The sequence below is a fragment of the Anastrepha ludens genome, chromosome 2, assembly GCF_028408465.1.
Source record: "Anastrepha ludens isolate Willacy chromosome 2, idAnaLude1.1, whole genome shotgun sequence".
In the NCBI taxonomy this organism is placed as follows: Eukaryota; Metazoa; Arthropoda; class Insecta; order Diptera; family Tephritidae; genus Anastrepha; species Anastrepha ludens.
Window position 1 is genome coordinate 122,892,803 of NC_071498.1, and position 13,125 is coordinate 122,905,927.

Sequence of the window (13,125 nt, forward strand, 5' to 3'; positions counted from 1 at the left end):
CCCCAAGTAGCACTAAAGCGCCGTTTTGATACCGTCATGAGACCTCCAACAGGCAGATATCCACAGCCAACCAGAGCTGTTGATGTAACGGTAAATTCTGATGGGATTTAGGTTAGAGCACTGCCTCAGGCTGTCGAAGAAAGGAGCACGCATTGATCTTAATCGTCTAGCTGCCGATCCCAGACATTTACAGAGAAAGTGCTCAACACTCCCCTTCTCTGAAAAGTCCCCTCAGCTTCTGCAATGCGGGTTAAATAGTAAACCTAGTTTTCCACGTGTGTGCGCGTCGTCCAATGATTGATAAATACAACTACGAGGATGGAAATGGAATGGCGAGGAGTCGACAGAGCTTTCTGAGTTCGGTGTCTATTTTACTGGGGCCAAAGGGTTTTCGAAATAGCACTCGAAGGAGCTCCGAATGGAGCTTCATCTGAACTGCGATTTACTGTGAAATAAGTTGTGCAATTCCCCTTTAACAACAGTCAGGCGGATGCCGATGACCGGTTGGGAAGCCTCTGAAACCAATTCAGTCGACCCTTCCTGGCAACTGACCCCTTGTTTAAAACTTGATGCAGAAATGCTGGTCTTCTCTATCACACAATGATGCAGCTCAATTTACTTAAATTTCCAGGACCTCACCAGATTTAGCACATGATATAAATATGTTTTTGTATGGACCCGTCACTTTTAAGATCACTTCTATATTTTACTCACAATTTTTGCGACCAGCAAAATAATAATTTTTTAAATATTAAAAACATTCATCAAATGTCCTTTAGTTCCCTATACCCACACAAACTAGTCCGTTAGGCACTGCAATTCGCTTACTTTACTTTTTAACTGATTTTAAAATTTGTTTTTTTGTTTTTCATAAAAGGTATTGTATTTGTAGCACAACATAGCAGTAGGATTTAGTAACTTTCTTATACTGCACTGTTCATTGCCTAATTTATTGCACATTCCGTTTGAAAAAGATGATCCTTGTACACTTACCATGTTCGTTGAAATGCTTCTCATAATCGGCCTCCGACCACTGCGTTTCGTGTGATATTTGCGCGCTGTCGTTGGCACTGGTGCCCTGCACAGCGCCCATGCTGCTATTTGAACGCAACAACAAAGCTGAACAGCGCAAGGAGAGCTCCAGTGCATCCATCCAACATTTACCAGCCGCCTGACTGGGTGCGCGAAATATCAGGTAAGCGGTTGGTAAGGGTTGAACGACTGCGCCTGTAAAACGAAAATAAAAATGTTAATAAATTTTCTGATAGCAAATTAACAAATAAAGAAAATTTAACGAATATTTGGTTCGATTATTTGGGATTTGAGAGTAGAATCCAATAATCGATTGTAAAGTGAAAGATATGAAGCAGTACTTAGTAAATATTTTAGCCCTCTCTGTATAGTTATGAGTTGTCGAAAATAGTACAGATAAATGAATACTCGAAAATATCAGTAGCCGATAAAAGTAGGAATTATTTTTTGGAAATCCATATATTTTGCGTTTAATGATTCGAAGCTGATGTTGTATCATAGAAATAGACGTTAGACATTAGACGTCGAAAAACGTTGCCCAAGCATTTTTCGGTTTACTATTTTGCGCTTAACAATTCGAAGCCGATTTTTTAGCATTGAAATTGAATTTATTGTTTTTCCAAATATTCGCCATGAAATTCTATACAACAACACGCGCTCCAATCAACTGGCGTGGCATTTCTTTCACTCCAATTGAGGTGTAGTTCTTCACACGTCGAAAAACGTTGACCACTCAACTTTTTTTTTATTTATTTTTTTTTCATACTTTATTTATTTTATACTTTCATTTATGTTATTGCATATTTTTATTTATTTTTTGTTTGTACCTAAATTCTAGAAAATCGTGGTTGTTCGGCATATGGCTTATCAATTCGATGTTTGCAGAGATCAAATAGGTCGTTGCTGCAGCCGATGTGTGAGAAGATCGCATTGGCCGTTTCCACGACTGTCGGTTCTACGTTACCGGAATGAGGCGGATTTATATCCGGCCAAATACTCACTTCAGCAGAGTTCGAAATTGCTCTAACGGTGCCGTTGCCAGTTATAGCACAGAAACATTACTTGAACAGGGCATAAATCCCGCGGCAGTCGACTCTACGTTACCGGAATGAGGCGGATTTTTATCCGGTCAAGGACTTGTCACTCCAACACCATACCCCGTACATGTGTGGGGAATATTTATGCTTCTACAAAAACAACAACAACAATCTTGAAGTGCGGCGTTAGCGAACAACTTTTGTTGGATTTGGCTCGTCTTGGAAGGCCCATTCAGCAGATTGTTGCTCTATTTCAGACTCAGAGGTATGGCGCGTGATTCGCTACTAGAAAGTATTTACAGCAATTAATGCATTCTTTTTGTATGTTTACACCAGTCAAATTGTGCGAGCTTCTTGCGAAGAATAATTGTCTAAATTAGCATCTATCGCACGGTATGTCACATGTTTACCTTCCATTATTATTAGTACAGACATCGGATCCATGTTTTCATTCAAAATGGTTGTTTGTAGATGACCATCGTGGATTCCGTCAATGAGCGAACGATGATCTGCAGTAGTAAAATGTTTGGCTTCCTCACCAAAAGTGAAATTAATTTGATCGATGCATTGTTTTTAGGCGCATTAACGCCGAAACTTCAGAAGAATATTGATTTTCTAAGGTATTGCATCTATTCGCGTACTACCCTTAAACTCTTATTTAAAATATAATACATATTTAATCAAAATAAGATTTTTTTGTTTAAAAAAAAATTAATTTCTGTACGAGGGCTAACATATTTTACTTCTCTTCTTAATATTAAATTATCTCATTTGTAACAATTCTATATTTTAATTGTAACCGATAGCCCTGGTAGCTAGTGCTGTAAATATGTTACTTTATAATTTTAATTATAATTTAATAAATAAATAAAAATAATAATATATTTTAATTACTGTTCTGACCTATTGTCTCCTTGTCCGGTCCGCGTGGTGCCCATATCGATTGATCCAATGGATGGAAAAGCTTAAAGCAGAATCCGTCCTTCTTACTCGGCCGCTCGATGACTTGGCATGATGTCAGCACAATTGTACCGACCCAATGACTGCTCTTCAGCTTGGGACTTTTGTAGAGCAACATCATACCTGGCTTTAGTACACACCATAGCTTTGTCCATGACTTCAGCGTGCCGCGTACCTATCAATTATCAGAGAAGAATGTGTCAATTAGAAACTCAATTAGATAATTTTGTGTACAAGTTGTCTCATTTAAACAAAAATAAAAATAAAAACTATAATAGCAGTGTAGCGCATCCAGTTGTGATAGGTGAGAGGCCAAATTACTCCTCTATTTTGTAGCGTTGCCTTATAATTTTTTGCTACAAATGCAGAGCCTCACAGTTTTATACAGTCCAAGAATTTAACAAAGTTTTCAAAAACGAATGGTAAAGTCGCCGTCAGTTTGCGAGTTCAGCAAAATGATTTCTTTGCAATGTGTAAGGGGAAATGCCAAATTCCATTCACAAATTTTTGCGCAAATGTCTAGCACTTCGAAGAATGTCCAAAAAACTTTTACAAGGAGCAACTGGAAAAAATAGAAACTATTGTAGAAAGAATTGGCTGGGTTTCTCAGTACCACAATCTACCCTAGTTCAAAGATAATAGCGGCAATAGTTGGGTTTCTTCTTTCCTATATTATAAAGGACCATCTCGGCTTCCTTACGTTAGGTTAGGTTTTTGTGGCAGTCAGTTTAGAATAGCCAACTCACTTAGACTAGTTAAGTCCGTTGTGGTACCACTGTGTAACACGGGAACCTAAGTATTTATTTATGACGGAACCATTTATACGCTCTTATGAAGCGTAGGGAAGGTTTTAGCTCAACACCGGCTAGTTCCGTAAAAGTCAAAAGGGTATTTTCCTAACAACCTTGCTCTACTCGTAGCTAAGACTGGACAATTACAGTGGCAGTGTTCTACTGTTTCTTCCTCTTCCTCGCCTCTACAACTTCTGCAGTATTCTTGAGGAAATACTTCTCGTCTAGACAAGTGCCTACTTAACAGCCAATGGCCGGTGGCACAAGCCACGACCTTCGAGATGTTCTCATTTGAGAGGTTGGCTAATTCTCTTGACCTTTCCCTATCTATTTTGCAGCTGAATTTGCCTGGCTCCAACACAAGTATTTTCTTCTGTCGATGACCTTTTGGCCTCCTGGAGAATATTATTTTCTATCCTTAATTTGCAACTTGCCATAGGAATTCTAATATTGCCTCTGTTTTAAAGCAGTGATTAGCACCCTTTCTAGCTAGCTCATCGGCCTTGCGATTCCCGTCCATATATCTATCTCCCGGAACCCATTTAAGACTGACCTTAAAGATGGTGCTAATATCATTTAGACCTGCCAGGCATTCCTAAACAACTTTTGATCTTAGTATAACTAGCTCCATTTGATGGCTTCCTGGCCTACACAGTTACCTCCTTTATGGATAAGACATCTGCCTGGTAGACGCTACTGTGGTCCTCAAGTTGCACAGATAGTTTTAGTCCTAATTCTTTAAAACAAAAAAAACTTCATAGACTACTTTATTTTCTAGCTTGTAAAAATGTATTGCCCCTCTTCCCCATGGTGTTTGAGTTTGCCACTTCCTTCTTGACGGGATGTTAGCCTGTCGAAGAGCCTGTGGAAGGTGGGTTGGGCGACCATCTTAAGGGGTAACACCACTGTACACGCGTAAAATAAACACGATTTTTAAAGAATTTTTTTGTATAGAAGGAAAGGGAAAACAATCACTCTGATTTTGGAAGTTATTACTTATGTACTAAAATACAAAACTACAAAGTTTGATCGAAAAATTTTACAAAATGGCGGCATTGGAGACATTTTTGTAATGTGGTTTCTCTTGAAGGAGCTCCGCGGCACGCAGCACAGAGGGTGCAAATTTTAATCTGGAACAAAGAAACATTTTTTTTCTTAATCTAAATAAAAATAGCTAGAGAAACACGTAAGGGATTTAAAAAATATTTATTTTTGTGGAATTAGCAAGCATTTGAAGGAAAAAACTCTATTTTGGTCTAAAAAAACGGCACTTAAATAATTATAACAATCGTTTAAATTATTCTATCGAAAAACCCCTACGCTCTTCTCTTAAGAAGGTTATTATACAGACGTAGTGAAAAACCTGATTAAAAATATTAAAAATTGTTTGAGTTATGCTGCGTGCCAATTTCAGAAAACGTGTTTTGAGAAAAACGCGTTTAAAGTTTGGAAATTTGGAGAAGTCGTTAGGTAGCAGTCACTAACGCTTGGTAAAAAGCTCTAAATATTTATGAAATAAACTTCGGTAACGTATAAAACTTTTTGTTCTGTATTTTAAAAGGTTCAAAGAATTTGTTAAGCTTATAAAAAAAAATTCAATTTTTTGAAATTTCTACAGTGGTGTTACCCCTTAAGAGCCTGTTTAATCTGGTCAATCTAATCGGTATATAATTACTTTTTGAAAATACTTTACTGCTCATTTAGTATATTTAATTATTCTTTAGGAGTCCCGAAAAAGCAATCACAATATTTTACTTTCAAGATAACCCTGAAAATTTCCCCCAACACCGGGTATGTATTCGCATAGTCTGTCTACCAATTTATGTGTATTTTATGGATTCGGATACATTTGCTGGCCATTGCTACGAATTACATATATACGCATAACTGTATCTAAAATTATTTAGCAATATTTGGTGTATGTAGGTACGTGTGTACTAATATTGGGAAAGTTGGTATTTATCAGCTAATAAAATTTAATTTGCACGGCAACCAATAAAAGAGAAAAAAACTCCTACACAGCAATAAACAGAAAACTAAAAATAAAAAAAAAATATTTACTATAGAAATTATAGATTGTTGCTGCTGCGGCTCGATTGAAGAATCATAGGGCATGTGTAAGTGGATACAGTATATAACAAAAATAAGTTTCCACAATATTGATATTTGTTTATAATTTTTGAAATGTTACAAAAGAGTGCTTTTTAATAGTGTTTTTTTTTTTAATAAGTAACGCTAGCTATGAAAGCTGATGAACTGGTAGGACAGTGAGCATCCTACAACGAACCAAAGCGGTCCCTAAGGAGTGCGCAAAAGGGAGATCTGCTCACTATTCCAGAAACAGGCCGTTGACAGATGGAGTAACACGGATATCTGCAAAATAACTAAACAAACGCGGCCCAACTTGAACTAATCCAGAACTGACGAGTTGTTAAGAGAGCCACGAGCAGACATATTCAGAATTACGTCAGAAATAATCGGCCACTGGACTTTGGGAGACCCTGCCAGGCAGATGGGGTAGCCGTACAACGATAGATACAGAAGCTGGAATTAAGAAGAATCTAAGGAAGCAGTCTAACACTATCTATGCGCCTAAGTCTGGAAGCTCTACGACATAGAACGCTGGGGGAATTCCCGATGGTTACCTTGAAAGAAATTGCAGAAAAGAAAATAGGCAACATAGGCAGATTCATAGTCAAATCCAGTGGTGTATCAAAATATCATCTTTTGCTCTAATTGGGTCCGGGCAGTGTCACGCAGACAACACCTCCGCGACCACCACCAACGCTGGCTATACTATGTTTGCCTGGTAACGGTTGTCTGTCATCATATTATTTTCTATTCACATATTTCGCGTTTATTGTTAGCAGATCAGCTTCTGGCGTTACAAAATTCAGTTTCCTCAGGAAAGATATTATTAGTTTTTCTATTGCAAGCCATTTATTTAGTGATGATCAAATGGTGTTATAAAACTGTGTTAGTAGCAGCACCGAAAAGGGACTCATTCCAAAATATCAGATTTTATTAAGAATATGAAAACAAGTTATATTTTTACTTTCTGATATACTCCGATGGGAAAATTTAAGCAATTAGCACTGGAGGCACGCAAGGCTATAAAAAAAATGCACAAACATGTCGATTAAAACGAAATAATTGCATATATTTCGAAAATAAAACGCATACGGCTATTAGGAAAGTCCTTCGAGTGTACAAGAACCATTCACGCCTAAGCCCTATTAAGAAAAGATTCTCACTTAACAACTTCGTCACTACAGTCTACACAGATGGCTCCAAAATGGCTTGTGCTGTTGGAAGAGGTATATGTTTTCATAGTCCAATATGTTCCAGGCGGAAGTACTGGCAATTGGGAAAACTTGAAGGCTACTAAACGCAGATTTCTCTTTGAAAAGCAATATCGCTTTTCTTTCGGATAGCCAAGTTGTAGTCCTTGCGCTGGATTCGGCTACAACCTCTCAACTGGTGGAACAAAGTTGAAACCACCTTGAGTGAAAACCATAACATTACCTTAGTCTGGCTCCCGGGACATCGGAAAATTGAAAGAGGTGAAAAAGCGGACTAACTGACAAGAGAGAGATCTGCCATGAATAACATTCCTCCAGAATCGGTATTCACACCACTGGGTGTAATCAAGAATACAATTTCTTTAAGGTATCTACAAATCGCGGAATGCAGATAGAGATACCAGAAAACATGCAAAGTTAGCAGAACGTTACGGTCCACATGCATCGACATTGATAAACATGAAACGACAGACGATTGGAGACTCACGGCAGTCATAAATGGCTTTTGTCATATATAGAACAAGCAGCCGATTTTGGCTTGTCGCAGTTGTAACCGGAGAAAAAGGAAACTATCTTCCGCTTCCTCTCTGAATGCCCTGATCTACGGAAGGAGAGAAGGTCAACCCTGGGCAAATCATTGTTCACCACTGAAAAACCTCAGATCTATCCCCTATTAAAAACGCTTTGGCAATATTAAAACTGCCCCTATCGTAAATTAACACCTCGAAATATTAGCGAATTAAAGAAACTTGGAATAAGGTGGCTTCGGATGAATGCAAAAAGCTTGTCAATACGCTAGCTAAAATGTCTTCCATGAACGGGGGCCATTGTGGCTATTAATGTTAGTGGCAACTTACTTTTGTAATGCTTTTATTACATGTCCTTCAGTTACTTTTGCTATTTGGAAACTTATTTATGTGATGTACTGTATGTACTATGTATACTTCCACGAAATAACTCACTACTGTCGATCTAACAAACTAATTAACAATTTTACTTTTTTTATTGTTTGTTGCTCACTTTAACCCTGATATGACCTTTCGTTTTGTATTTGATTTTATTTAATTACGTCGTATGGTACTTTCTTTGTCACTTTGTCAGCGTTATTGTTTTACTTCAAACAACAATTTTTTTTGGTATTTCTTTAAAACAAAAATATGTTTTCGACCTTTTGGATAGATTTCTACCCATAAAGCACTTTGAAGAAAAAATATCAACAGATTCACCAGGGATTTTGTAAATTATTAGTTTTTTTCTATACATCTAGAAATTTAATTACAAAAACACACTTCACCATAGTCTAAAAGTGAAATCTGATTGACGAAAACTGGCTTCAATAAATTCCGTGAACTAAGGTCTATCTTTTTACAGTTGTAAATGGAAAACAAAGCGATGGCCAATGATTGTTACGGAACGTTCCCACGACAGTCGATTCTACTTATATTGTATATTATATACAGTCCTGTGCAAAAAAAACCGGACAGCTAATTTACCCTATTTAAATGTCTATAGCTTGAGTATAAAACTTCTTGGCGGTAAGTAGCTTTTTTTGTGTATAAATAGAACAGTTTTGAATTAATTTGTATCATAATTTAACCAATAAGCGAAATAGTTTATACGTGGCAAGTGTTAATATCAAAAATATGCCAAGATCGAAGCAAATGGGAGCTGTCGTTAAGGGGCAAATTATTGCACTATAATAGCAAAAATTGTCCGTACCGTCAAATTGCTGCTAAAGTAGGCTTCAGCAAATCATCTTTTGCCGATTTTTTAAAGAAATTTACAGAAACGGCTTCAACGGAGCGAAAGAAAGGATCTGGACGACGAAAAAAGACGTCGCCTGCTGAAGACCGGATGATTAAGCGGATGTGTATCCAGGACCGTTTCAAATCTTCGGCAGACATCAGGAAGGAGTTCTTGGATGCAACTGGCGTCGAAATAGATTCATCTACTGTGCGTAGGAGAATGATAAATGCCGGTTTTGTAGGAAGACATCCCGCAAAAAAGCCGTTTTTGAACGAAAAAATGCGTCAAAAACGATACCGATGGGCCAAAACTCATGAAAACTGGACTGTCGAGCACTGGAAGAATGTGATTTTTTCGGATGAATCCAAGTTTAACCTCTTCGGATCGGATGGTATCCACCATGTGAGGCGCAGATCTGGCGAAGGATATAAAACTGGATGCATACTGCCTACTGTAAGGCAGTCAGTTGGTAGAAAGGTATGGGGCTGCTTCAGCTATGACGGAACGAAAGCACTGACTCTTATTGATGGTCGGGTGAACGGAGATGCTTACATTTCAATTTTAAATAGGCATTTAATACCTGTCATTGAGGAGCAGTATTCTCTAAGAACGGACGTTATATTTCAGGATGATTCTGCGCCATGCCACCGATCTCACAAAGTAAGTTATGATTTTTGTTAAATCTCCCGAGTGTTTTGTTTAAATGTCGGATCAAAAAACCAATGATTTATTCCTTATTTGTTGCAGGTAAAAGAATTTATGGGAAAAAACGGAATTGTTCAATTGGAATGGCCGGGTAACAGTACCGACCTAAACCCAATTGAGAACCTCTGGGCCATTGTAAAGAAGCAGGCAGCTGAAAAAAAACCGAAGAACAAAACTGACCTGGATAACATTATAATGGACACTTGGCACAACGATATTTCGGAGGAATTGTTGTAAACCCTAGTTACATCAATGCCGAGACGTATTAAAGCGGTAATTAAGGCGAAAGGCGGTGCGACCAAGTATTAAAACTTCAAATTATAACATTTATAATGAAATAATAAATTTTGTTTTGAATTAATTAGCTGTAAGATTATACAATAAGGATAAACTAATAATAAAACATTTGCTATTGACTATGCTAAAACAAATAAAGTATGAAAATATTAAAAACACGTATGAAATTTATTGATTTTATTTCATACTTTTGTATTAAAAACACAATGGAATATAACCACATTCAAACATATTTGATAAAATCCATACTACTTCAAAAAATGGAGTTTTCAGACTGTCCGGTTTTTTTTGCACAGGACTGTACATCTAAAAAAAATCACCCGTTACATAATATCAAAAAATATAATACACAATCAGCATGCATTGATAGCGTTTTCTATTCCTAAAATAGAAACGACAGGAGCTTTGTTCTGATAACTTCGAGTTTATATTATTCAAAATAGTCCCCCCTGGTTTTGATACACAGTTCTGCGCGATCTAAAAGCTTTTCTAAAGAGTGTTTCAGGTCATTGACCGGAATCCGGAATGTCCTATAGGGTGTCGGTACTACCCTTTTGGGTGGCCTCTACGGACGCAAAACGTTTTCCTTTCATGACCAAATGCAATTTTCCGAATAAGTAGAAGTTACAGGGAGCCATATCAGACCCAAAATCAGTCAGAAGAGTGAATCGATGAGATCGTGCATTATCAAGCGCTAAGCGCCAGCTTCCTCCTTCGCGGTATTCAGAGCGGATTCGACGAATGCGATGCAACAAACGCTTCAAAAGTCAAGTCAGAAAATTGCATTGACGTTTTGGCCCGTTGGCATGAACTCCTTGTGGACAATCCCCTTGGAATCGTAAAAACAAATGAGCATCGACTTAATTTTTGACTTCTCCAAACGCAATTTTTTGAGTCGTGGCACGTCAGGGACCTTCCACTCGGCACTTTGGCGCTTATTTTCAGGTTCATGTTGGAAACACCACCTTTCATCACCAGCTACAATGTTTTAAAGGTAGTTCTCATATTTTCTCGTCTCTTTAATGAGGTCTTTCGAATGTTGAATTCTGAGCAATTTTTGGTCCTCAATTAAGTTGTACAGAATGAAACGTGCGCAGAACTTTTGTAAGCCCAAATGATCAGTTAAAATGCGATAAATGGATGTTTTGGAAATATTCAACTCCAATCACATGAATTTCAACGATGATTTCGGTTAATTTTTTGATAAATTTACAAACAATTTTGATGGAGTTTTCGGTGATTACTGATTTGAGGCGGCCCATATGTTCATTGTCATTTATGTCGTCACAACCATCTCTGAGACGTGTAAACCACCAAGAATTCTGGCATAAGTTAGATAATCATCGCCATAAACTTTGTTCATCAATTCAAATGTTTCGGTAAACGTTTTACCGATTTTAAAACAATATCTTTGCTCATTGCGAAACTCATTTTTGTACCGTTGACACTCATTTTTGTACCGTTGACACAAATACACTGCCACTTTAGACGCAATAACTTCGCTTTCACTGAAACGAATGTCACCAGGCTTTCACTGGAAGTCAGCTAGGGATGTAACTTCCAACGCACTGACTCATTACAAACATGGCGCCATCAAACAAACGCATCGTCTTGTTTATTTTGGACTTCACCTTCACCATAAATAATTACATATATTAAAAGGTATGTATAGTATTTGGTTAGGTATACATACTTACAAGCCTACGTACACACTCATATATTCATAGAAATATGTAAAATATATATACCGCGTCCATAGCCATGGCAAACAAAGCCACTTAAATGGGATTACCTACTTACACTACTTTTTTCCAAATATATGTGGCCTATAAAACTGAATTCTGATAGCCTACAGCGACGTAGACTTCATTTTGTGACGCCAGGGGATAATAGTCCATGTCATCAATGTTATCAGTTCATTCAGCATATGACTGATAGTAGTAAGCGATAAAAAAAAATGTACACTAATTCCGAAGGTAAGTTATGACTGATAATTTTTCTTTCTACAGCTTAAAATATTAGTAACGCTTCCGCATGGGGGTATATTATTTTGCCTCTCCTCACTCTCAACATAGGTTTATATATGTATATGTAATATAATACCAGCAGTAATAACAAAACAAGAGAAAGGAAAACAGTAAACAGCAAACAGCAAACGGTTCGAAAGCTTTGCCGGAACGCCTAGCCAATATCGATTTACAATTCCCCTGCCAGAATGCGCATGCAACATTTCGTGTTGTAATTAAGTAATTACCTTGAGCCAATCTGCCAACACCACTACTGTGGGATCCTGCAGCGAATTCAACAATTCTGAAGCAACACGTTTCTTTTCGCGTCGATAATTTTTACGTTGCGCTTTGTAGGACTCCTTGCGATTGAGTTTTGAAGGATCACCCGTACTCTGAAATATTGAAAAGAACGAGAATTAGAAAAGTATTGTAATTTCTAACGGAATATTTATGTAAGAAAATATAAAATAAAAAGTAAAAGTAAAATGTAAAATATACAATTTTCTGCTATATTTTTCGTTATACAACACGTACAACCTCTATACACCTCTTACATAGAACGAATTAATTCAAACACAAGTAAGATGGAAAAAATACAAATAAAAAGGCGATGTACCACTCCCTTTCTAGAGTAGTTGAATAAAATATATAGCAAAAATATCATCTAAAACCTAATTAAGGGGTTAGTCTACTTTGTCACTTTAAAATTTTTCATTTTTTTTTTTTTTTCATAATTTGAAAGTATATATATCCAGAAATATTGTGTAAAAATTTTAAGAAAATCCGAGCACTCTAACTATTTTTTTTTTACCTGAACATCAGTACCTTATTTCGTCTACCTGCGCGTATAGCGTGCATCGATGAACTTTAAACGCGTTTTTCTGAAAACAACGTTTTCAAAATCTAGCTCCACTGTATCTCAAAAACTAATCAACCGATTTTCATAAAATTTGGATCACCTATTCTAGACATAATTTGCACCAAATTGACGCTCGGGGGTTTTGAAATTTTAAATTTTTACTATATATTTTTTTTAAATATGCGAAAAAAAAACCGTTCTATCAAAAATTTTCCATTTTTATCAGCCATTTTTTTTGTCTTCATTAAAACCTAATATCCGAGGGTCATTTTGTAGCCAGTATCTTACTGAATCTGAAACATTTTGATTTTTTTGTTTCAGACAAGCCGTTCTTGAGTTCTGATGGAGCTGCCTCACCAACCCATGTTTGAGACGTTACGCTTCACT

General features: G+C 37.0%; 1 protein-coding gene across 4 annotated transcripts in view; it reads right to left on the reverse strand.

Moving 5' to 3' along the window:
* Window positions 1-13,125, reverse strand: part of LOC128855247 (oxysterol-binding protein-related protein 8) — a 110,084-nt gene that overhangs the window by 25,406 nt on the left and 71,553 nt on the right. For all 4 annotated transcript variants that reach the window (XM_054089975.1, XM_054089974.1, XM_054089976.1 and 1 more), the window contains 3 exons: window positions 12,125-12,271; window positions 2,973-3,204; window positions 994-1,227 (listed from right to left, as the gene is read on the reverse strand). In XM_054089975.1, coding sequence (XP_053945950.1) covers window positions 994-1,227; window positions 2,973-3,204; window positions 12,125-12,271 — 613 coding nt within the window. The remainder of the gene's footprint in view (window positions 1-993; window positions 1,228-2,972; window positions 3,205-12,124; window positions 12,272-13,125) is intronic.